This window comes from Trichechus manatus, unplaced genomic scaffold, assembly GCF_000243295.1.
Source record: "Trichechus manatus latirostris isolate Lorelei unplaced genomic scaffold, TriManLat1.0 scaffold00150, whole genome shotgun sequence".
Classification (NCBI taxonomy): Eukaryota; Metazoa; Chordata; class Mammalia; order Sirenia; family Trichechidae; genus Trichechus; species Trichechus manatus.
The window spans coordinates 3,282,489-3,308,884 of record NW_004444086.1 but is presented as its reverse complement, the minus strand read 5'-3'; the positions used below and the strand labels follow the sequence as shown (position 1 = coordinate 3,308,884).

The following is a 26,396-nucleotide window of genomic DNA, read 5'->3' as shown; positions in this document are numbered from 1 at the left end:
AAGAAAAACGACTTAGCACAGAAAATTAAATGGAACAAAGAAATTGTCAACACCACACACAAAGACATCAAAACAACAGCACTAAACTCATACCTATCAATAACTACGCTGAATGTAAAAGGACTAAATGCACCAATAAAGAGACGAAAGTGGAAGAATGGATTAAAAAACACAATCTGTCTATATGCTGCCTATAAGAGACACACCTTAGACTTAAAGAAATGCCAATTCTCAGGCCCCATCCTTACCCAATTGAATTAGAAAACCTGGGGTTGGGGCCCAGTAGTCTATGTTTTAACAAGCCCTCCAGGTAATGTTGTTGCTTGCTTAAGTTTGAGAACATGGCTGTTAAAGTCCTAAGAGGATCCGATAAAGCTATAATTTGAGATTATGGGTTCAGTTCCTCTTTTATACATATAAAATATATAAAACATGCCACCTATATATATTATTTAAGGACCTCTGGTGGCGCAGTGGTTAAGTGCTCGGCTGCTAAGCAAAAGGTTGGCCGTTCAAACCCACTAGCTTCTCTGCAGGAGAAAAGACTTGGTGATCCGTTTCCATAAAGACTACAGCCTAGGAAATCCTATGGGACAGTTCTACGCAGTCATATAGGGTCACTATGAATTGTAATTGACTTGACGGCAAACAACAACGTATATTACTTACAAATTACATATATTTATTCAGTACTTACTATGCGCCAGAGGTCCCTGAGTGGCACAAGCAGTTTGTACTCAACTACTAACCTAGAGGTTGTCAGTTCAAACCCACCCAGTGACACCATAGAAGAAACGCCTGGCAATCTGCTTCCATAAGGACTACAGCCAAAAAACCCTATGGAGTTCTACTTTGTAACACATGGAGTTACGATGAGTTGGAACTGACTAGACGGAAAAGGTTTGGTTTTTTGGTTTACCATGTGCTAAGCTGAGATGCAAAAGTGAACAAAATACTATTGCTGATCTCAAGGAATTTTCAGTATAGCAGGGAAATAAGCAGTAATTACAATAAAATATGAAAGGAATAAGTACAGGAGGGGCACCAAACTTGGTCCAGAAGGAGGCAATGTCTAAGCTGCGCCTGGAAATAACCATTAACCAAAAAAATATGCCAAGGAAGCTCTTTCCAGACAGGAACTGCTATGTGCAAAGGGATAAGGGCAACACAACAAAGCAAAATCAGGGAACTCTAAGTAGTACAATTAAGAGGTCAGGTGTAAGACAGTGAGTGGTTGGATAAGAGGCTGACAAAGTAAGCAATAATAGGATTCAGAAAGCATTATATGTCTGACATTATATGTCAGAAGGCTGAGGAGTTTGGACTTCCTATGACAATAATAGGAAACCATGGCAGGATTTTAAAAATAAAATGACATACTCTGATTTGGGTTTTATAAAGATCACACTGGCTGATATGTGAAGAAAGGACAGCATAAGAGTAGCCAAATGAGATATGAATACTTACTCCAGGACACAGGTCACAGGACAGGATTCAGAGGCACTGCCTTTCAAAGATATAACTCCCACATTCCTATATCCCTCTCCTTTAGCTCACAAGAATTGCCAGAATGCTAGGAAAATAATAGAGGTAGAGAGAAACACTTAATAGCTGGTACTTTTACAGCACCTTGCTCCCAGCCACTGAATGGGCTAGACATTCTGTGTATGTAGATGAGACTATAGACTGTAGGCACTGTGCCTGGCATGAGGTAATTATTAATCTTAGGTCTCTTTAATAATAGCTATCATTTATTCACTGCAACTATACACTAGACACTGCTAAAAATGCTTTCAATGCTTACAACAACATTTACGGTGTAGGTATTACTTTTATCTCCATTTTACAAAAAAAGACACTGAGGTACATAACATTAAGTAACTACAGAAGTAAATAAAGGGCAGAGTCAGAATTCAAAACCAAGTAGCCTAAACTTGCACTCATACTCACAAATATGGCTATTTATCATGTAGCTACTATGTGCTGGCAGGAATTAGGCTACTTTACATATAATATTTATCAGTCTCATAATCCTGAAGAGTAGATATTGTCATATTGTCACTATGATTAAGATTAGGAATCCAGTAGTTACTAATTTAGGGTTACTTACACACTATTTAGGAATTATAAGATAAATTTCCCATTGTTTTCCCAAATTAGTGAAATTTCTTCTAGGATTTACAATTTAAAAGGAACTAAAGGACGGTTCAAAAACTCTTATAAATAGTAAATGAGATTGTAAGATTAAAACTCAGAAAAAAAGGGTAATTGGATTAGAAAACATTTTAAAGAGCCCTAATACCTACATTCAGTAGAGAGTAAACATCCCTTTCCTACCATTCAACAGGAAAAATTATTTTATACTACAGCATCATATATTTATGTGAGATGTAAGGATAAAAAATTTTCACAAAGTGTTAATCAACCCACATCTGTCAGACACTTCAAGTGTTGGCCCATCTCTAGTGGGTGAAAGATTACGTTCCAAATAAGTTTAAGTGGTGTGGAGAGCTCCAGATGTTCTGTGGTAATTACATATGTACAGGGACGCATATACATATACACAAACATATACACACATACTATATAATATATATGTACATATGTGTCAATTTGGTGTTCTCAGAAAAACAGGAGCCGATTTTCCTGTTAATTACGACGAGATGTTCTTGGTCCTATTGTTTTGATACATGCAGAAGATTGCAGGATCTTTGGGAACACTAAATAGTTCACACACCAAGAAGTTTCTTGGTCACTGAACTGTTAAGAAACCATTCAGTCCAAACAACCAAAAGAACCCCACATTTCATTTCCCAAGGCTCTAATAACCATGATCCTGTGTAACCAAACAACAATGGAGATTTGACCCTTTGTCCGTCCTAAAAACAAACATCAAACCCTCCCCGGTCCTCACAAGTATGCAGGAATTGCAAAGCAGGGCTGGCAAAAGCGGTGAAGACGAGGCACCAATTATTACAGGCAATCAGAGCAAGCTGTGACTGCCACCCACCCCCAAGCAGCTTCCTTCCCGGTCCGCTTCTTGCGGAACAGATTCTTCCGTCCCTTGGTCTCAAAACAGCCACGCAGCCTCTCGCTTAAGTCACCCTGCCTATCCACTCCTCCTTCCCCGAAAACCCCAAGAAACAGCTCACTTCACGGGCCCCATTGCACAAATCCACTTTCGAATTTCTCCCGCGAAAGGGCGTGACGTCATTAACCCGGGACCACACCAGATCAGGACCCAATACTTGCCCGCCCACCTCCACCTCAACTAGAACCGCCTTTTTCAAACTGCCAATCAAATTCTTCATTGGCTACGAGCCTCGCAGCCGGCTGTGTTTTCCGATGTCCCGCCCGCCGGAAGCTAGCCCGTGCCTCTGACGTAACAACAGGCGCACAGCCTCCGGGCCCGTCTTTCTCGAAGGGAACAGGAGAACCGTGTCGCTCACGCTATGACGCCAAAAGAAGCACGACTATAAGGATCGGAAGGCGGCAAAGGCTGAAGGACGCAGTTTGTGACCCTGTGTTTGGGGAATTGAGCCGAGTAAGTTACAAGTGGCCTATAGGATTGCTCAGATTGGGTGAGGTCTAAAATTCCTCTCAGTCCTTTTTCATGCGGTCCATTCTATAATCTGTCCTCCTTATCACCCCGCCCCTCTCCCACGAACCCATCAGCGCCCTTGTCCTACTTCTGTGTGCGCGTGCGCAAATGTCCTCTGGCTTGCCCTTGTAGTTCCAGTTTTCAGAGTGTGAGGGCGCATATTGTCCGCCGTTGGGAGGTTTGGGGCACGCCTCGCATGTGGCGGTATTCTTGCGGAAGTACGGGTTCCGAGAGAGGAAGTAGCAATAAGGAAAGTGCCTATTTCGGGAGATTGGGGTTTGACCTCGGTTGCTAGAGGATGGAAAATGTAGTGACTTGGTATGAGTCGGAATGGACTCGACAGCATCTAACAGCAACAGTCTTGTCCCAAACAGTTGAAAATCCAGTTATGAAAAGAAGCTAACAAATAATAAATGATACATACAGTGTGGTGGTGTTAGTTGCTCTTGAGTGGATTCCGTCCAGCAATCTCGTGTGCAGACTAGTAATGCTCCATAGGATTTTCAGGGCCGTGACTTTTTAGGATTAGATCGTCAGGCCTGTCTTCCGAGGCCTTTGGCTGGGTTTTGAGCCGCCAAGCTGTAGGTTAGTAGTCAGCACTTAACAGGTTGCACCATCCAGGGATTAAGTACAGTGTACTGAATGCTAATAAAGATCTTTAGGGAAAGCAGGTGAGGAAGCAGTCAGTTAGGGGAGAAGGGGTGATGTAAGACCATAAAGAGAAAGATGACGTTTTACCTGGGGCCTTGGAAGTTGAATCAGGTGTTTAAAGGCAAGTAAGGCCAGAAGAGTCATTTCAGGCACGGGCACAAAGACAAGAAAATGTTTAGGGACCATTGTTCTTACTAACAATAGTTCTTAACATTTATTGGCACAGCAATGCTTATCAAAATGTGATAAAAGGTATGAATAAGCCCCCCAGGAAAAGTGCATGTTTACGTTTCAGAACACTTTGCATATAATTTTGTCAGGAAAAATTGAAAAACTTTGAAATGGAAAAAAAAAAATAGTTAATGAGTACCTGTTTAGTTCACCTTCCACCTATGCCTTTCATTGTCATTGAACTATTTTACTACTGTGTAAGTTGTAGAAAACTGATAATGCAAATTAGTGTTGTCCAGCGGAGATGCAAGTTTAATTATTGCCCTGATTAATCAGTTTCGCATCTATTAACAAATTAATTCATCATTCCTAATTGCGTATATATGTGTCAGCTCTTTGAATTCTCATTTGAACTGCTTATTAACACCTATTTCCTCTTTGGTGCCTTGGTTTCACAGTGATTAAGAGCTCGGCCGCTAAGCAAAAGGTCGGCAGTTTGAATCCACCAGCCGCTCCTTGGAAACTGGTGCAGTTCTAATCTGTCCTATAAGGTTGCTATGAGTTGGAATCGACTAGACAGTAATGGGTTTTTGTTTGTTTTTGGCTCCTTCATTAATTATTGAAGTACAATCTTTTATATGTATTTATATTCATTTGTATTGTATTTTTACAAGAGTCGTGATTCTTTAAAATTTTTTTTCTTTTAACACTTTCATGGAATTGATGATACTTCTTGAAATCCGTTTGAAGTTCCAAGGACTTCAGTTTAAGAATCCCTGGATTAGAATATAGAGTGCGTGGTGGCAAAATGCAGGAAGTTATAAAAAGGTTGGCAGTTCGACTCCCCAGCGGCTCCTTGGAAACCCTACTCTGTCCTATAGGGTCGCTATGAGTTGGAATCCACTAAACGGCAATGGGTTAGGGGCATTGTTACACAGTAACTTTTTATTGTTTGTTTAAAGTCTCCATTTAGAAGCCAGTTGGATGCCACTAATTCATTTAACAAAAAATAAAAAGGGAGAAAAGAAAGAAAAATTAGATTTATATATTTTGTTACAGGAGGGTGCTAAGGAATTCTAATGTTGAAAGTTTTGACTTGAGGTTGACATCAAAGAACCAGTAGAGTCAAAAATCAGATCTGTGTTTTAGACAAGTTGCACAAGGATGGATGACTTCGAGAACAATTTATGTAAACTGTCCCCTTACCATATTATAGTGACAGTAGTAATGGAGAGCACTAAATGGAAATGTGAACCATTTCAGAGGTTGAATTGATAGAATATAGAGACAAATTGTAAATGATAATAATCCGTTAAGTGCTTAGTATGTAACAGCAGTTTGTAGCGCTGTATGTGCCTTTTTTTGGTCCTCACAACAACCCTATTAGGTAAGAATGATGTTTGTCCTCATTTTATAGACCACAGAGAGACGAGGTAACTTGGGCAAGCTTGCCCAAGATTCACACAACTAGTCAATAGGTAGATTGATTGGTTAGCTCAGTAGAGTGTGGCATCCTTAAATAAGATGAGAGTGGTGGAAGGAGGACTAGGCCTGGGGAGGGAAGATAATTAGTTTGATTTGTCCGTGAATGACAATTCACACATTTGTTATCACAGAACATTGAAAAAATGCAGACTTTACAGACCAAGACTGACAAAAATACTGCCTTGTAACTTCCTGATCCTATTTAGTCATTATGATGTTGTTGTGTGCCATTGAGTTGATTCTGACTCTTTAAAAAAAATGAAAACCCATTGCCATGGAGTTGATTCTGACTCAGAGTGATGCTATACTCAACAGCAATCCTATATGACATAGTGAAACTGCCCCCGAGAAGCTAAATTGTACCATTCTTATGTTACTTTCTGCTTAATCCATATTTTTCTTTAAATTGAAGGTATATTCGATCATTTGCAGAACATATTTTTTTTATTTTATTGTACTTCGGATGAGGGTTTATAGAGCAAAATAGCTTTTCATTAAACAATTAATACACGTATTGTTTTGTGACGTTGGTTGCCAACCCCAAGACATAACACTCTCCCCTTCTCGACCTTAGGTTCCCCATTACCAGCTTTCCTGTCCCCTCCTGCCTACTTGTCCTTGCCCGTGGGCTGGTGTGTCCATTTAGTCTCGTTTTGGTTTATGGGCCTGTCTAATCTTTGGCTGAAGGGTGAACCTCAGGAATGACTTCATTACTGAGCTAAAAGGTGTCCAGGGGCCATGCTTTCAGGTTTTTCCAGTCTTTGTCAGACCAGTAAGTCTGGTCTTTTTTTGTGAGTTGGAATTTTGTTCTACATTTTTCTCCAGCTCTGAATGGGACGGGACCTTCTATTGTGATCCCTGTCAGAGCAGTCGGTGGTGGTAGCCAGGGACCATCTAGTTGTGGTGAACTCACTCAGTCTGACGGAGTCTGTGGTACTTGTGGTCCATTAGTCTTTGGACTGATCGTTCCCTTGTGTCTTTAGTTTTCTTCATTCTCCCTTGCGCCAGACGAAGTGATACCAGTGAAGTATCTTAGATGGCTACTCACAAGCTTTTAAAACTCTAGACGCTACTCGCCAAAGCAGAATGTAGAACATTTTCTTTATAAACTATGTGCAGAATATATTTTTTAAGATCCAAATTGCAGACGTACTTCATGCATGCTATACAAGAGTTTCTGAACTTAAAAATAACGCAAGCCACAAAAGTAAGGAGAAGAAATGAAGCAGGCTCTCTGGGCTGAGATATAAGAATGAAGGGAAAGGCCTTGTTTTTGGGAGAATTGTGACTTTCTGTACTTATGCAGTTCTGCCCCCTATTTCCTTACATGGTGGGCTTTGACCAGGAAAGGATTTGAAGAGCTGGCAGTCTGCCCTTTGTGATTTATGGTTTTCTGGAGGGAAAATAAGCAACAGAGCCAGGTATAGTGCTAATCATACCCTACATTTGTATTTTGTTTATATCGGACCTCCTTACAAGAGAATTTGAAAGGCTTAACACTTTACATTTTACTTGTAAATGTATTTATTTAATTATTCAACAAGTACTTAGTGATCAAGCCAAAGTTCCTACCCTCACAGAGTTTACATTCTAGCGGAGTAGACAAACAATAAAATTATAATTCCAGGTAATGATAAGAGGATGAAAGGATAGAAAGTGGTGATTGAGGGGATAGGTAGGGCTAAGGTTGGCAAGGAGGGAGCTATTTTATTTTAGATTAGGTAATAGAGAAAGCCTCTCTGAGAAATTACATTTGAACAGAGACATGAATGAACAAGGAAGTCGTCTATTACAAATGCGGTAGAGAAAGCAAAGGGAACAGCAAGAGCAAAAAGTAGGAATGGCCTTAGCATGTTTAGGGAACAGAAAGGTGGTATGAGGTGGCTAGAGTTAGCCTGCTGTTAAGAATTGTAGGAGATGATTATCCCGGGCCAGACAAATAGGGCCTAGTAGACCACAGTAAAGACTTTGGATTTTACTCCGTTTGTGATCCTTTGGAGGATTTTGTGCAGGGGTTGACAGGATCCCATTTAAATGTTAAATGATTATTTTTACTGTTACATGGAGAATTGATTATAAGTGAAGAGTAGAAGCTGCAGACCCATTAAGAAGTTCCTGTGGTAGTCCTGGTCCAGTTAGTGTCACTATGAGTCAAAATTGACTCGATCGCAGTGCGTTTGGTTTTTTGTTTTTATTTTTTTGTTTTTGGTTTTTACAGTAGTCCAGGCCAGACACGATGGTAAACTGGACCAGGTGGTTGTGATGGAAGAGATGAAAAGGGTACATATTCAGGATATACTTTGAGGGTAGAGCAAACAGAAATGCTAATGAATTGGCTGTGGGTATAAGGAAAAGAGGAATGAAGGATGATTTCAAGGTTTTTACCCTCTGGGCAATTGTATAAATAGTGTTTTCTGAAATGGGGAAAACTAAGGAAGAAATAGATTTCTTAAAATTCAAGAGTTCTGATTTTGCCATGTTAAATTCGAGGTACCCTTTAGATAAACAAGTGCAGGTGTCAAGTGGGCAATTAAATATTGGAGTCAGGAACAAATCGAAGTCAGAGCTGGCAAACATAGATTTGTGAAACATCAGCATAAAGATGACATTTAAAGCCAGGGAGACTCAAGAGATGAGCTCGTAGGTAAGAAGGAGGCCCAGGACCAAGTACAGTTATAAGGCAGTATTCAAAGGTAGAGCAGAGTAGGAGGGTCCAGAAAAGGAAATTCAGGAGACAAACTGTCCTGAGAGCCATGTGCAGAAAATGTGTTCAAGGAGGACATTATTGACTATAAATGACTGTAAATGTCAGTGGAGGACCTTGATGATCTTGTCTGCAGTTTCACTAGCATGGTGTAAAGGAAAGCCTGATAGGAGGGATTGAAGTGAGAGTTTGAGGCAAGAAACGTGGTTTATACAGTACTAAATGACACTTGATTATTTTTCTAATTATTGATTCTGACGTGTAGCTGCATTTGTGTGTGTTCAGCTAACATCAACTTAAATATTTTATTACGTGTATATTTTCAAAATTGGTACTTGGCTGATGAACCAAAGGTTTTTCTAAAAATGTCAAGACTCTTCTGTTGACTTTGGTGAGCATACATGTTTAGTTGAGATTTGAGGTGAAGTGCATTAAGGGCCTTCACCTAGTGGTCCCTGGATGGTGAGCAGTTTGCGTTCAGCTACTAAACGAAAGGTTGGCTATTCAAGCCCACCCAGATGTGCCATGGAAGAAAGGCCTGGCAACCTACTTCTGTAAAAATTACAGACTAGAAAATCCTGTGGAGCAGTTTTCCTCTGTAACACATGGGGTTGCCATGAGCTGCAGTTAACTTTAGCAGTGGGTTTTACATTAAGGGCAGTACTGTCTTACTGAATTTATCACTTTAAAAAGACATTATGTCATCACTGCTGTAGTTACAGGCTATAGCTGGCAGTCACTCAGGAGACACAAATAGGCTTTGATCTAATACTGTGCTTTAAAGAATGCGAGGCAGAAGATATAACAGCTGTAGCATCTTCATCTCTTTGAGAGGAACAGCAGTTACCCAAATCTATACCGTTGTTTTTTTCTTTTTGCCCCGTTACCCACAACAGGCATGTATAGCAGCCACAGAAAAGAGCTAAGGTGTGTTAGGTCACGTTGACACATAAAAACTTTAGCTTAACCCCTTTGTCCACCAGTCTTTTATGCTGTTTTGGTTACATAGACCTAAGGCCTGTATGCCAGCTGTCCCCACCCAGGTGAAACAAGGAAGACAGACACAACCATCCCCATTTATCTTTATTATTCCCAAGGCAACCATATTATGGGAGAACTAAGTTATTCTCAGGTAGTCCTGTATCATCCCAGGACTGATGTTAATCATTTGCTTATACGCTCATTTTTTTGTATGTTCTTCTCGTGATTCAAGTAAAATAACGCAATTCTTTCAACAAATTTTTGGGTGACTACTATGCCAGGCACTGGGGATGCATCAGTAAACAGACAAAAATCTCTGATTTTATACATCTTGCATTCTAGGAAGGATAAGCAATAAACAAATTTATAGTAATGTTTTTTTTTTTTAAAGTTGCTGTCTAGTCAACTCTGACTCATGGTGACCCCATGTGTGTCAGAGTAGAACTGTGCTCCCTAGGGTTTTCAATGGCTGGTTTTTCTGGAAGTCGATTTTCAGGACTTTTTTCCAAGGTGCCTCTCTGTGGACTTGAACCTCCAACTTCTCAGTTAGCAGCCAAGCGAGGTAACCATTTGCACCACCCAGGGACTCCATAGTAAGGATACCCTGTTGGCGTGGAGTCTATTCCAACTCATAGCGACCCTGTAGGACAGAGTGGAACTGCCCCCTAGGGCTTCCAAGGAGCAGCTTGGCGGATTCGAACTGCCAGCCTTTTGGTTAGCAGCTGAGCTGTTAACCACTGTGCCACCAGGGCTCTGTAGTAATGATAGAAGGTGACAAATGCTAGGGAAAATAAGACACGAGAGATTCAGAGTGTCTGTTTGTCCAGAAGTTTCCAGTTTTAAATACAGTTGTGGGAGAAAACCTTATTGAGGTTACATTTGAACAGAGTTTGTAAATAAGTGAGAGTGAGCATGTTGCATGTTATCTGGGGTAAGTGTTCCCGAAAGAACAGCAAGTTCAGAAGGCCCTCAGTTGAGTTTGCCTGGTGAGTTTCAGGAACAGCAAGGAGACCAGCATGGCTGGAGCTGAGGGAGGCAAGAGAAAAGAGGCATGCAAAGTAATGCCTTCCCTTTAATGGAGAAAAAGGAAGTTGGGAATTGTGAACACTGGGATGGCAGCACCACCTGAAAAAGTGAAGGCTGAATCTTCAATTTAGCTGTTGAATTTTGCTTCCAGTAAACAGAAATTAACGTTTATAAAAATCGAGAATCAATATTTTATTTCCTTCATGTATATAAAACTTTGTTGAGGTGGGGAATGACTGAGTCCCTTGCTCTTGTTTAGCTTACTGACTTACTAGTGTAGTTTTGTGAGACTGTAGTTTAAAAGACATGAAAGACTATATAAAACCTGATCCATGACACAGGAGAAAAATTATTTAAAAAGTGAAAACAAGGTTTATGAAAAGTGAACGAGGAAGGAGCTCTAAGAAAAAACACAAGGCCAGTGAATGAAAGTCTTAATTATGGAAAATGTTTGGGAAGTGTTATCCTGGAAAAAACTTAAATCTTCTGACAGCCATAATTCCCTTAAACAATTAAGTAAAAGCCAGTCTAAATGTTCTTGTATATTTAACTATCACCTCTGGTAATTTAAATACTTTTTTTCGTTCACAAGAATGGAAACTGAAAATGGAAGTCAAGACAAAGTAATGGAAGAGGAAAACATTGAAAAGAAAAAAGATGTAGAAAAAAAGAAACGGTCTCGAGTTAAACAGGTCCTTGCAGATATTGCTAAGCAAGTGGACTTTTGGTTTGGAGATGCCAATCTTCACAAGGATCGATTTCTTCGAGAGCAGATAGAAAAATCTAGAGATGGATGTAAGTTTTATTTCAATAATGGAACCAGTTCTTGGACTCCCCGAAGTTCAAACTTTGTACAGTATTGCAAAACGTAGTGGATATATATACACACACGCACACACCCCTACTTCATTAAAGCATACAATTTAATTCTTGGCCATCTATTTTTAATATTTCATATAACCACACACAACCATTGCATGATTTTTAATAAATTCCAACTATTTTTTTTTGGTCATTTCACTAAGGCTAAATGCTTGCTTTTTTATTGTACTAAGCTTTTAGTATATAGTCTTTTAATGATTTTCTAATAATGTTCCTTCATCTTTTGAGTTGGGAATGCAGAGATATAATTATGCATGTGGTATCCTTAATTCAGCTAGTGTTCTCTCACCTTTTCCAGAATTACAATAATCTTGTGCAGTCTAGGAAATCGGAGCTTTTGGTCACTACCAATTTTAATGGACATTTGTTAAAATTTGAGTGATAACCCATGTCCAGTATAGAGGGACAGTTAGTTACCTTGTTGCTTGTTTTACCATTTATTTACTTTTGCATTTCTTGCTAGATGTTGATATATCACTTCTTGTGTCATTTAACAAAATGAAAAAATTGACCACTGATGGTAAATTAATTGCCAGGGCATTGAAAAGTTCAGCAGTTGTAGAGGTAAGATTCATTTTAATTTATTATCTCCTAATTATTTTTATTCAGTTTATTAATTTAATGTGCTTTTTTTTAAAAGCTGGATTTAGAAGGCACCAGGATCAGGAGGAAAAAGCCCCTAGGTGAAAGACCAAAGGATGAAGATGAGCGGACAGTGTATGTGGTAAGAAGCCATATTGTAGAAAAAACTCCAAAGCCCAGGTGACCAGTTAAAAAGTGACACAGAAGCATTTTAATATTTAAAGTTTATTGAGCTTTTTCCTAAGTAAGACAGAAAATATGTAATTCTTTACATTTTAATAATGACTGCTTTCAATTTATTTTAGGAGTTACTTCCCAAAAATGTTAATCACAGCTGGATTGAAAGAGTATTTGGTAAATGTGGCAATGTTGTTTATATAAGCATACCACATTATAAGTCTACTGGAGACCCAAAGGGATTCGCCTTTGTGGAATTTGAAACAAAAGAACAAGCAGCAAAAGCTATTGAGGTAGGTCCAAGATTCTAAAAGAGAAAAACACAAAAAAATTAGCGATTTGTTATATAGTAAATTTTGTGACCATTTTTTACAGTTTCTTAACAATCCACCAGAAGAGGCACCAAGAAAACCTGGGATATTTCCTAAGACAGTGAAAAATAAACCCATTCCAGCTCTAAGAGTACCTGGTAAGTTACTTGCTTAATATTTTAATATATTCATATTTCAGCTTAATAAAACTAATGATGGCATTGTTACAGAAGAAAAGAAGAAGAAAAAAAAGAAGAAAGGCCGAGTGAAGAAGGAAGACAATGTCCCGACCAAAGATGCAAACATGGACACAAGCAATGAGAACGTCTGTAAACTGAAACGATCCAGGACCACATCTGAGGGGTCTGATGTAGAAGTAACTGAAGCACAAAAGCCACCCTCAAAGAAAAAGAAAAAAAGGGAAAAAGCTGAAGTGTCCAACTTACCTGAAGTCAGAACCGGGAAGAGGAAAAGGAGTGCCTTCGCAGACACAGAATGCTTAGCTCCCAGATCTAAAGTAAAAAAATTGACTCAAAAAGAAAACATTAAAAAAGAAGTTAAAGAAGTTACCAAAGAAAACAAAGGTAAAACTTCAAGATTATCATAATATAAAATAAGGTTACACTGTAACCGTTTCATATCCAAAATGTCTAACTAGATGATTTTTAATATGTCAAGATTTAGAGGTCTCTACAGAAGAGGAAAAGGATACCAGAGATATCAAAGATGGATCTCTCTTAAAAGCAAAAAGGAAGCATAAGAAAAAACATAAAGAGAGACATAAAATGGGAGAAGAGGTTATACCATTAAGAGTACTATCAAAGTAAGTCTGGTACAAATGTTAGTTACTTGTTGGCAATTGACATACACACTCCATCACCATTGCTAAAGTGCAATTCCAGTGTATATTGAACAGAGTTGCATATTAGCAACAGTAATGGCCCGTAGCCAGTACTTGCCCTCACCGTATAATGTAACATGGGTGTAAAGCAACTGAAGATTTCTGTTAGGATTCACCACACTAAAACATGGAAGCACTTATTTAGTATAAGTCACAGCAAGTGCCTCCATGTTAAAGTAGAGGGGGTCCCTTTACAGTCGGTTCTGTGCTCTTGAAGTCATGTAGAAATTTAAAAAGAAGACTCACCATCACTAAAACATGGAAGCACTTACTTTTTTAGTTTCAAAGCAAGTACATCCACGTTTAAGTGGTGGGGAGCCCAGTCTTGACAAACTTAAACAATCATAAACATCCTTAAGTTGTAACAAAAATTGAAAGTCCTACGTCAAACAAACAAAAAAAAGAGCAAGTGTCGGTTTGGAGACACCTCCACTGAAACATGGAAGCACTTACTTTTATTTTACACAGCAGGTACCCCCATGTTAAAGCAAAGGGGATCCCTTAGGCCTTTAAAAATACAGAGATTAGTAACATTGTCCATCTGGAGATAAGTTGAATTCACTTCTACTAAAACAAGGAAGCACTTACTTTTTTAAAAGTAGCAGAAAGGACCTCCTTGTTAAAGTTGAAGGAAATCCATCCACATTGAGAGAAAAGACAAAAAAATAGCATACCTTTCTGAAGAACGTTTCCTTTACCTTCCTGAATTGGAATCTAAAGGCTTCAGTTCTTTTCCAGGAGGTTAAAAGGCAAGACCTTCAGGCACTTGTATTTATACTATTTTCAACTCCTGAATTCCTTTTGCCTTTTTATCTCAGAGAATCATTACAAGGGCCTTTTGTTATTTTAATGTATCAGCTCTCAGGGAATGTATGATCCTGGGTGGATCTGGATACTTTTTTTTTTTTTGAAGTATACAGATGTCAATGTTAACAGCTAAAACCATTACCACAGGAGATCCTCCTCCTCAAAAAATCCCTATCTGCTTGTTTGATGGCAAAGATTAGGGTAACAATGAGTGCTCCTGTGGAGCCAGTAGAGGCATTGTGTTTCTATCTGGGGGGGCTCTAGCTGTTTGCAGAAACATCCACATGTTAAATGCATGTAAATAAATAAATTACTTCCGTGGGGTGTTTTTTTCTTCTTAGAAATTCCTTTTGATTCAAGTAAATACTAAGGAGTGTTATCTCTCATTGAAAGCTGTTTCACAAATAATCTGTACATTTTAATCTTTCATTTTTCCCCCAATAATAATTGATGATTCTAGTAAATTTTACTAGCTAATTAATGAATAAATTCTAAATTTTCCTTTCATAAATTCCATTATTTGAAGCACACTCAAGAATTTAAACATTGCAAATTTAAACATTTAATCTGAATGTTGAGACAAGCAGAACTCCCCTAAACAAACAAGCTAGATGGACTTAGAACCCAGGAAATAATTTGAGTGTATAGATATTAAAGAAAAGTTGTGGGGAGGAGTGGTTGCAAGTCACTTTGAATGCATATAATTAGATTTATTTTCTTGTGTATGTGTATTTAGTCATCTATTGTCCGTATTTTAATAGCTTCTTTTTTTCCCCACTTTTACAGGAGTGAATGGATGGATTTGAAAAAGGAGTATTTAGCTTTGCAAAAAGCCAGCATGGCCTCTTTAAAAAAAACAATATCCCAAATAAAATCAGAGTCAGAAATGGAAACAGATCATGGCGAACCTAATAAATCTGGAATGAAAAATGAAAAAAGTAAAAATCTTTATGATAGCTTTTACTTTGTTATATGGTACTTACATATCAAGTGGTATTTCTAAGTTTTTAAAAAACTTAATTACAAAATTGTCCTTATTAGAAAAATCATTAATTTGTTAAGTTGTCCAGATGTGTGATTTCTTGATATTAGAATATTTGAAGGGCAAATTTTAAATACTATCTCTTTTAATTAATCAGTTTTCTCTGTAGTTTTCTTTATTAATCAGATTTTGTAAATATCTATTGTCTTGTTTATGATGAAGAAGTTTGTAGGAATAAAGATTGTAATTCCTCACCTGTACGTTTCATGCTATAGAGTGAACCCCAAACAGGAACTAATTAAAGCAAGATTCTTGTGAATTCAATATTAGGACATGTTTTAAGTTCCTATAACTTGTCAAAATAGATGTTCACTTTTAAGTCATAAAGTAATAGAATGTTATGATAGTATCTTATTCCTGTTTATTTCTTTACTTTGTTACTTGGTTCAAGGAAGAAGGCCTTTTTATGGGGGAGTGGTTTACAAATGCTCTCCTAACATTAAGTTTTGAGTTTAGAGGAATAAAATTATTTTATTCCATTTGTAATCTGAAATTAACAGTATGAAATATAATACGATAATATAATGATTTAAATCAGGCTAAGAAATCAAGGAATCAATTATTGTTGTTATCGTAAAGCGGTCCCCCTAAGTGTTAAATTGTTAAATGTAAGAGATTTATATCTGGTCTTTTCCTTTTCAAATCAATAGCCAACAGTGAAGAATGTCGCCCCCAGGAGGTTAATGCTATGGGACCACAGTTTGTGAGTGGAGTGATTGTGAAGATCATTAGCGCAGAGCCCCTACCTGGCAGGAAACAAGTCCGGGTAATGCCTATGAGCCCCCAGGGTAGTTGTCACTCTCTCCTCTTAGTAACTCTTCTGTGTAAAAATGTTCTGAATATGGAAAAATTAAGCAAATCAGAATTTTTACTTCTGTAGTAAACTTCTAGTAGCTTTTTGATTCTGTAGTAACCATTAGGTTTAACTTGAAGCAAAATCTAAAGACCGAAATTTCTCAGTGGATCAAATTTACAGTGAGTACGGTTTAAACATCCTTTTCTATAGGAAAATTAAAGTTTATGCTCGTATTTATTGGTGCCTCTAATTGTTGGCTGCCATGTAGTTGCATGAAGAACTACAATGACATTTATAACTAAAAGATATAGTAAAATGTTTCCCTGATATTTTTTGGGGGGACGTTTTTCTATTTTCAGTGAAAATGAATTTTAGAAAAGCAGCACCAGATTTTTTGAAGATGTAATCAGCATTATAGTTGGTCTGGCATTACTTTTAAATTTTAATCATCTGATATTGTCTGGTTTGGGAGCAAACTAGAGAATCTGTAAGTTTTCAGTAGAGCTCTTAAATTTCAGTAGATTCTTAGAAGACTTATGTAATTACTTTTTAAAAAAAGGTCAAAACTACTCTTGGCATAAACAGGGATTATACATATTTTTCACTTAACACTAATTTATTGTTTGTTAATCCTATTTAAGATTAAACATATTTTCCTGAAGTGTAGGGTTTTTTGGAGGAAAGAGGCTTTTTTTTTTTATTTCACTTTTTTAGTTTTTGGTTAAATGTTTTCAGTCCATGTTGATTGATTGTAAACAGCATTATGCAAACTTATTTGAAAAACAGTTGCTGAAATGGATAAAGTATTTTTAAAAATTACAAAATTTTGCATACATGTGCAAATAAATCCACTATTCTACATGATTTAAACTACAGATTGCTACAGTTTCCTACATAAGTGTTCTACAGTTTTCTTTTTTCACTGTATACAATTTATTTTCTATAGACTTTTGCATCAACACATACAGTGCTATTTCTTATTATTAATTGTGTCATACTGCTTTGTGTAAGAGTACCGTATCTTATTTACTCTCACCCTGTCAGACGTTTAGGTGAGACACTCTATTTTTTAACCATGTAAAGTATTCATCTATATTATACCAAAATTTTTAGAATTCTTTTATACTGATAAGCCTGTGTAGCATGTTGGTTTGGTTTTGCATAAACCAGTCACTTTTTTAAACTTAAGTAAGCATTGAGGTGTTTGCTCACTGTGATCATCTGCATGCACTCTTTGTATGAAACCCTGTCCTCAAATCTTGTAGCTGTCAATAAAACAGATTTTGAATTCTCTATCCCATATTGTTGAGGAATTTGGCTAGTCCCACCAGTTTGCATTTTAGAGTGTGGTACCAATGTAGAATTCCGGATAAGAAAGCTGAAAAATTGAGGGACATGAGTGTTGGCCGTGCTTAGTTAGAATGCAAAAGATTTAATGGAAAAATTAATAAAAACTTGTTATCTGGAATCACTGACATAGGTTTAGTTATATTTATCAAAAAGTTTTTATTATCTAAATAGTAATTACATCAATTACAAATTGTTTATGATAATCGAAATCACAAAATAACTCCACTATAATAGTTACTTACATTTTGCTGGAACAAAAACTGAGCTATGATGGTGGTTACTGCTGTCTGTGACTTGTCCTTGTGATTACCAGGCTAATTTGTCATTCTTAGAAGGGTTTTAAAACAGGAGATTAGCCTGACATTATAATGGATATTTAGTAAATATCTTCTGAGTTGTAGCAGTCTAATCTGTTTGACAAATCGGTTACAAAACTCTCACTACTACTAGTGAATACGTTCAGATTTCCTCAGTTTAATACTGATTTTTTTTCTTTGTCTCTAAATTTAGTATTGTTTAACTAAGTAGAGAAATGGAAAGAATTGTCATGTATATTTTTCTCCAGTTAATTTATTTTGATTTAGCTAACATTTAATAAGCACCTGTTTTCTGATGCTAAATGTTGGGGTGAATTAAGACCTTGTCCTTGTCTTCTAGAGTTGTACAGATTTTTGCTAGATAGTCTTTATTATTAACTAAATAAACATTTCTTGTTCTATAGTAAAATAATTCTAAGTATCGCTCAGTTAATTTTTCCATAATTCAAAGATCTAAAAATTCTACATCTAAAAGTAATCTAAATTAGTTGTGTCCTCCAAAAGGGAGTAAAACCCAAAAGGGAGGAGAAATTAATAAAACTCCTTTTTTCAGATGGGAATTAGTTATTTTTTTTTTTTAGCTTTATGAATGGAAGTTGATGAATTAAGAATTTGTAACATTCCTGCATAGAGGCTTTATATGCTTTTTAGAACCTGCTGTGAAGAAAAAACTGATTAGGAATGTAGGAATCTTCTTAATTTGCCATCACTGCAGGCATTATAAGTAAAATTTTCCCTGCTGGTTGATGACAACTTGTTCAGACGAGGTTCCTTTGGTATTTTATCAGAAAATAATACCTCTTAAGCTGTGTTCTACTTGATCCACTGGGGAATTTAGGATTTTGGTGGGTTTTATTAAGCTTTTTTTCATGGCTTTTTATAAAAAGTTGAACACTTTCATGTATATTTCAAGTCATAAGTGATTTTTGTACAGGTAAGTAAGAACTTGGAGTCTCTGGGGGGCGCAAAGGTTAAGTGCTTGACTCCTAGGGAAAGGTTGGCGGTTCAAACCCACTCAGAGGTGCTTCTGAAGACAGTCCTGTCGATCTGCTTCTAAAAGGTCACAGCCTTGAAAACGCTATGGAGCAGTTCTACTCTGCACAAGGGGCTGCCTTGAGTAGGAATTGATTTGACAGCAACTAACAACCACAAGTAAAAATACCTTCTCCAATTAAAAAAAAAAAATTCTCTCTCCCAACTTACTACTCTAAGACTGAGAACTCTTTTAGGGAGAGGAGGGGAGGTGGGGAGTATTTGTACATTGTGCTCTACAAATCTGTTGTCCTTATGGAATATTCATATTCTCATTCAGATTTTAAGGTGTAACGAAAGTAAATTATGATTATAGAGTTAATGTTAAATAGACTGTCTTCTTTTTCCAAGTGTGTTTTTCAGAGTATTTTTGTGTAGTTTTAAAAAATGTTAGATATATGATATATACTTAGGTTTCACAGTGGCTTACTTGGATAGTACATTCTGATGCAACCTTTAGGATAATTTTATGATTATTATGAAACATTTTTATTATTTATTTTAAGTGTTTCTACTGAACTCTAATACAGGATACTTTGGCAGCGATCTCAGAAGTTGTTTATGTTGATTTGCTAGAAGGAGATACAGAATGCCATGTAAGATTTAAGACTCCTGGGGATGCTCAAGCAGTAATAAATGCATACACGGAAATTAAAAAGAAGCACAGCTGGAAACTCGAGGTCCTTTCTGGTAAAATTCATAGAAACTTCTTTTTCAACAATTTTTATTGCAGGTTATTGTGTTACATTGTCTGACTTTGACATGAAATTAGTAATTTTGCTTTTATACTCTTAATATGTAAATACTATATATAATAAAGTAACTATTCTAGTTCAGTTATTGAGATGTAATGCCTTGAATATGTTTCTTCATTTGTGTCTTCGTGTTTGGTAATTAACGTTTTTGTTTGTTTTTAAGGTGATCATGAACAGCGATATTGGCAGAAGATTTTGGTAGACAGGCAGGCCAAACTTAATCAGCCTCGGGAAAAGAAAAGAGGCACCGAGAAGGTAATCAATTCGTATTTGTTTTCTCTTTTTGTAGCCTAAAAGTTTTGGAGGATCAGTTTCTTCCAATAGGAGTATGTAGTCATCGACAGCACCTAACAACAACAAAGATTTACAGAGTATATACTGTGTTTTAGATTGGTAGGGACTATCATTTATCTAGATCTCAAAATGCATGAAATTAAATTATTTTCCCCAAAAGGGTACATAAGTTTAATTTAGAGTTGTTTTACTTTTTTATTTTTATTTATTTATTTTTTTTTAACTACTGATGTACTTCAAAGTTAAAGTCTTGATTTCTGACTGCTGTGTTTGGTAGCTTGATGGTAGTGTAATGATTATTTGAAAATTGTCTTAAGAGTAAAAACATAATGTATTAGAGTGTAGTTTATAAAGATATGTGGCTCCACAGATAAGATTGAGAGACCATGCATAATGTTCCCTATAGAAATGATAAGCTTAATGCCTTTTTCTCTTGGAGCGTCAACAAGCATTATTAACAAACTTAAGCAAATTAAACAGTTCAAAGCAAGCTCCTTGTTCACTAATTTTATTTTTGTGTCAGTATAAAATGATACTGGGTAATTTATAAAATAATGATTGTGGCTAGTTTGGCTGTCAAGTTTATTCTTTAAAAACAAATTATTATACATATAAAGGTTAATACAAAATAGGGCACATAATAACTAATTTAAAATTTTATGTTATAAAAGTCAGAAAAATCTAAAATAATATGCATCTTTTTATGCTTGGTTAGCAATTTAAAAGGTATGCTTGTATTCTAGGTTTGTTGATTTCGGGGTCATATTTGTATATGTGTATATATATATATATATAATTTTATTTTATTTTTAACTTAAAAATCAGATGTCTTTAATCAGCCCTCTATCACCTGGGATTCTTTGGAATTTAAGAGAACTTGTAGGGGGTTGGGAGAGGATTTTCCTACTGGTCTTTGTTAATTCTGTTCTCATGAATAGAGAAGAACTTGCTGAGATGGGGAGGCCTCCTTCCTTCCTAAGGACTCTTTCAGGTCTATGAGGTGTTAATTTCAAACTGCTTGAGATTATTTAAATGTTAAAATCATTAATCAAGAGCTGGTAACTGTGAAATTAACTTAGTTTGTTAAATAATACTTGTAATTGGCGTGAAATTTCACTGAAATTTTATATATATATTTTTTTTTTTAAAAATTTTTTTTTTTAAACTAGGAGTTAACAGTTGTTCCCCTTTTAGAAATTTAGCAAGATTCTATCTTTGAAAATTAAATCGGAGGTAAGGAAATAAACATCGGCTATGGAGTTGTATACATTGAGTTGGAGCACAGTGAGTTGCTCTGTTACCGTTTTGGAGTCCCTGGGCCGCACAAATGGTTCACTGCTCAACTACTAGCTGAAAGGTTGCGGGTTCCAGCCTACCCAGAGAGGCCTCGGAGGACAGGCCTGGAGATCTGCTTCCCAAAGGTCACACAGCCTTGAAGACACTATGGGGTCGCCATGGGCGAGAATGGACTGGACAGCAACTAACGATAACAACAATCATTGTGTTGGAGAGTTCTTTTCCTCACCTTTTACCTGTTGCACGATCAGGCTTGTCTTTAGCAGTATTTGTTTCATAAATAGAAACGTTTGAAAGTACAGGATCTTAATGGCACCAAACACTTAGAGAAACTAATTTAATGAATACTCATTGAATCTACATTTTTAAGAGAGAAAGATTTGCATTTACTCCAAAGTAAGATATTTTAAATTTTTCGATCGGAGAAGCTTTTGGAATATTTAAGACATTTTAAATGATTTTTTTTTTAGTTCCATATAATTTCATCTGATTTCATTAAAAAATATCCAAAAATTTATGAGAGGATGCAATAAGTAGTAAATAGCTTTTATCCTTGTTCGGAATGTTTTTGATTTTCTAAATTCACATTTATAAGCAAACTTCACAGAGCGCTCAGCCCAAAATATAAATTAACAAGCACAATATAATTATTTAAGAAATGTCTTGGTAATACTAATACCCAGGGGAGTATAAAATAACAAACAAATATGGGTCCTGGACCCTCCTAAAAAGTTTTTAAAATTACCAATGCGTAGTGACTATTAATAATTGAAAGATTTTTAGTAAGTAGAACTAAAGTGGGGAGTTTTGCATAATTCAAAGATTTAATATCCATTGTACTTAATAAGCCGTAATCTAGACAGTGCTGTCTGTAATTGATTTGACCTGAACTTAACTATTAGTCTCCCTTACTCCTCCTTTTCAGATAGCATTCAAGCTAATAATTGTGAGATTTTTCTAGTCATAATTATCTTTTCCTTTTTGAGTATCCAAAGCATTCTGATTTCTGCTATCTTTCTCTGTAGTTAATCACCAAAGCTGAGAAGATTAGACTGGCAAAGACTCAACAAGCAAGTAAACACATTAGATTTTCTGAATATGATTGAAAAAAAAAATGGTTTAACTCTGAATATTTCACTGGATACTTGAGCTATTGGAAGATAAATTTTTACTATGGTAATACTGTACAATGAATGTTGTTCTAAAACTTACATTTAATGAAGAGCATATGTTTGTTCTTCAACTTGTAAGTAAGGCTTTTTTCTAGAAACAAGTACATTGTATACCAGTCTTTCATTAAACATTTTATTTGTTGAAATCATCTTATGTAATATCAACCACGAAGTGATTTAGTAAATAAATGTGTTTTGAACATTATTATTAATTTTGCTGTTTTTTATTAAAAAATACTTAATTGCAAAAATAACACTATGAATATGTAACTTAGAAAGAAACAGTATTTAATTGCTTTAACAGTAGACTCTTACTCATTGTTTTGTAACTTGATTTTTGCATTTTAAATATCCTGGATTATCTTTTCATGTCAATGTATACAGACATATATGCATAGTATTTCTTTCTGTTTATTCCAGTTTGCATATCTGAGCTTCCATTGCTGACTATATGAAGTGGTTCCATTAAATGTTGAATTTTAAAAAGTATTCAGTTTGTTTTTCATGAATAAACTTAACATGCTATGAACACAGAAAAAAAAAATTAGTACAATCAGCATTAGGTGGGCTTGAGTTCTATCATTTTATTCCGGAAAATCGTACAACTGGAGCATTTGAAGCCTTCCCAGAATTGAACCTACAGAACCTGTTCTTTCTATTCAGGGTCCTGGGCAGGGAGGCACAACTCAGCGACTTAGTGGGCCATTGGCTTCACTCCCTTCTGGAGTCTGCAGGTGGCACTGGAAGTCTCTCTCTCAGCAGGCCCTTTTGCTCAGTATCGTCAGGTGGTGTACATGCTCCCAAGGCCTAATATGTCAGGGTTAAGGTCGGAAATAACACATTTCTGTATGTACCCTAGTGGACACCTAACAAGACACACCACTGCTAACACGCTGAGACCGTAAACACTGATGTTTCAAGTAATGGATCGTGATTTTCCCCTACCAGAATAGCACTTTAGATTTTACTTCTCTTTGCAGCTAAACTCACAGCGCTGACAGAAAGTTCTAGCTCACCATACAAATAAAAGCAGCAGAGATAGGCCATCTTTCTTTTTGTCCACTCTGATGAGGGTTTGTCCACTCTGAGGAGGGATGATCTTGTTAGAGTTGAATAGAAAAGTCAGACTACCAATGTGACAAAACAATCTGTGTATTAATTGTTTAATGAGAAACTAATTTGCTTTATAAACTTCCACCTAAAGAACAGTAAAATAATAGAGTACTGAAAAAAAAAAACTAAAAAATGAGACTGACTGTAGGATGGGCCTCAAAGAGGAACAGTCTCTCATCCAAGGTTGGGTACGTGGAATTAACAGGAAATTGTTATGGGTACCTTGAGGGGGTGCCAGTACAGAGCCAGGTAAACTAAAACCGTGTCCAATACAGGATGCCAAATGAAGACAACCAAAACAAGAGGCCGAGTGTAGGGAAGAAAACAAGCCACCTGGGACAAGGACTATTTGACTGTAGTGCACCTGCAAAAAGTGGCCTGATTGCGTGGGTGCACCTGGGGCAGAAAATGAAGGGCAGTCAATAAATACTGTTCAATTAATGACACGCGGTGGCAGTAGGATTGACCTTCGGGTAAGAGTTCTTCTGTTCTCAGGGGCAAGCATAGTAGGCTGTATTTTGGTTACAAGGAACAGGATATTCCACAAGTTAGCTCATAGAAAGGCAAAGAGTTATACAAATAAGTATTAGGAAACTCCAGAAAAGCTAAACTATTAGTACAGCTTTGAGGGCCCCAGTAGTAGGAATTCCTTCATCTGCATTCTAGAATTCTACAGTTTAAGAGGAGTCCAGGGGGGTGTTGCAAATGGTTAAGCATTCAACTACTAGCTGAAAGGTTTGGCAGTTCTAACCTTGGAAGACAGGGCTGGTGATCTACTTCTGAAAGATCACAGCCTTGAAAACCCTAAGGAGCAGCTCTACTCTGCAAACACGTGATCTCCATTCGACTCAACAGCAGCTAACAAACAACCATTAAAGATGCCCCTGCCATGTAATATGTATCGGGCTTTTTCCTATCCCAGTATTGACTGACTTCTTAATCTTTTATTTCAAAATCTCAAGAAAGCTCTCTAGACAGCCATTGGGTTCCTTTGTGTTGGGCTACACGCTGATTCTTGGTTCCGTCAGACTTGTCCGGGAGTGGGGGCCTGCTTTGACTGCCACTTCCGTGGATTGTGGGAGGCCTACAGTCAGGGATCTCTTCACTTCTGTGAGCCAGGAATGTGAGGAGATTGGCTCCCTCGTGGGCTGGGGCGACAACAGATGATTATTATCAAAAATTGGTATCCTGGTAAGTTGCCATCCACCTACCTCCCACTCCTTCCATGAAGGGAAGCTAACATATGCTCCTGCAGGAAAAAGGAAGATCTCTAAATAGTTGCTAAATCCTACTATAGAGGACTATGACTAAAGATGCTCCAGTAGAGCCAGAATAATCAGATGTGTATTTCAAGATTTCAGCTAATCTCAGGAATGTCTAAAGAGGCACTGGAGATGTTATCAGGTCAAATGCCAGAAATTCTCCCTCTTGGCAGTCTTTACAACAAAATAATCATTCATTTGACAAATGTTTATTGGATATGTTTTGGACGCTTGTACCACTTGGAAGACATTTAGTGCACAAAACAAAGATCCCTGCTCTCACGGAGCTTATAGTCCAGCGGTAGACAGGCAAAAAACAAAACAAAAAGTAAACAAGTTTGTTAGAAAGTGTAAGTCTTTATCACCCTAAGATACCCTTTGAACTTGGAACTGAAGCCCCTCCCAGTAGTCACCTTTCATCCAAATAATAGACTTATAAAGAATATCACCTGTGAATACTGTGCTCTCTTAAATAATCAACTATATGAGACCAAACAGTAAACATTCACCCTAAAAGAAAGATGACAGGAGAAAGAGGGATAGGGAAGCTAGGTTAATGGAAACAGAATGGAAATAATGAAAATGTTGACACATGGTAAAAAATGTAACCGATGCCGTGGAACAATTTGTATAAAAATTGTTAAATGGGAACCTAATTTACTATGTAAACTTTCACCGAAAACACAACAAAATATTTTTTAAAAAGTGGTTAAGTATGGGCACCAAAAAGAAAGGGAGAAACCCCATTTCTCCATTCTGTCATTTTTTTTTAATTCAAGGAATATTTTATTTAGCCCCTGCTATGTATCAGATGGAAACCCTGGTGGTGTAGTGGTTAAGAGCTACTACAGCTGCTAACCAAATTGCAGCAGTTCGAATCCACCAGGCACTCCTTGAAAACCCTATGGAACAGGGTTACTCTGTCCTTTAGGGTTACTGTGAGTTGGAATCGACAGCAACAGGTTTGGTTTTTATATATCAGACAAGGAGCCCTGGTGGTGCAATGGTTAAGTGCTCACCTGCGAACCGAAAGTTCGACAGTTCGAACCCACCAGCTCTGTGGGAGAAAGATGTGGCAGTCTGTTTCCGTAAAGATTTACAGTCTTGGAAACCCTATCAGGGCAGTTCTACTCTGTCCTATAGGGTGGGCAATAGATTTTTTTTTGGTTATATACCAGACAGGAATCCAGGAGTCCCTGCTGGTAGTGCAAATGGTTAACGCGCTTGACTGCTAACCAAAAAGTTGGCCTTTTGAGTTCACCTAGAGGCACCTGGGAAGGAAGCCCTGGCGATCTACTTCCCAAAAATCAGCCATTGAAAACCCTAGGGAGCACAGTTCTACTCTGACATACATGGTGTCCCCATGAGTTGGAATCCACTCTGTGGCAATTGGTATCTTGGTATATATCAGACACTGATCCTACTGTGGACATCAGACAGATACAAAGATAAAGTGAGGTCCCTGCCCTTGAGAAACTTGCAGCCTCTTGGGGAAGACAAACAAGGAAACAGATGATCACAATATAACGTAAATGCTGTGATAGAGGTAGCTTCGGATGACGTGGGATGCATTCCTGAAGGCAAAGTCATATTTCTGCATGATCTTGATATCCCTGTGAACATATGAACTTTTAGGTGCTTAGAATACAGTCATTGCTTAATAAGTATTTGTTTAATGAATTAAATTG

General features: G+C 37.0%; 2 protein-coding genes across 3 annotated transcripts in view; one reads left to right on the top strand and one right to left on the bottom strand.

The window, feature by feature from the left end:
• The window catches only part of ZGRF1 (zinc finger GRF-type containing 1), a 96,186-nt gene extending 94,521 nt beyond the window's left edge, over positions 1-1,665 (bottom strand). The window contains exon 1 of the mRNA XM_023740216.1: positions 1,468-1,665. The gene's annotated coding sequence lies outside the window, so the exon portion shown is untranslated. The remainder of the gene's footprint in view (positions 1-1,467) is intronic.
• A 1,704-nt stretch (positions 1,666-3,369) lies between these two features.
• On the top strand, positions 3,370-22,538 carry LARP7 (La ribonucleoprotein 7, transcriptional regulator). 2 transcript variants are annotated; one of them, XM_023740215.1, is made up of 13 exons: positions 3,370-3,544; positions 11,212-11,414; positions 11,965-12,065; positions 12,142-12,225; positions 12,389-12,553; positions 12,636-12,729; positions 12,805-13,155; positions 13,250-13,394; positions 15,066-15,217; positions 15,972-16,087; positions 19,347-19,506; positions 19,735-19,826; positions 22,187-22,538. In XM_023740215.1, the coding sequence occupies exons 2-13, from the start codon at positions 11,213-11,215 to the stop codon at positions 22,265-22,267; spliced, it is 1,743 nt and encodes a 580-aa protein (XP_023595983.1). In that variant the 5' UTR covers positions 3,370-3,544; position 11,212; the 3' UTR covers positions 22,268-22,538. The 2 variants fall into 2 exon arrangements, with proteins under 2 accessions (XP_023595983.1, XP_004385962.1); XM_004385905.2 differs by having other exon boundaries at positions 3,372-3,544; positions 12,802-13,155.
• Positions 22,539-26,396: the final 3,858 nt, after the last annotated feature.

Excerpts from the sequence above, each read along its gene's own strand:
- LARP7 (XM_004385905.2), top strand. The coding sequence starts at position 11,213 with ATGGAAACTGAAAATGGAAGTCAAGACAAAGTAATGGAAGAGGAAAAC. Across the intron at positions 12,066-12,141 it reads AAAGTTCAGCAGTTGTAGAG|CTGGATTTAGAAGGCACCAG; the intron begins GTAAGATTCATT and ends TTTTTTTAAAAG. Across the intron at positions 13,395-15,065 it reads CCATTAAGAGTACTATCAAA|GAGTGAATGGATGGATTTGA; the intron begins GTAAGTCTGGTA and ends CCACTTTTACAG.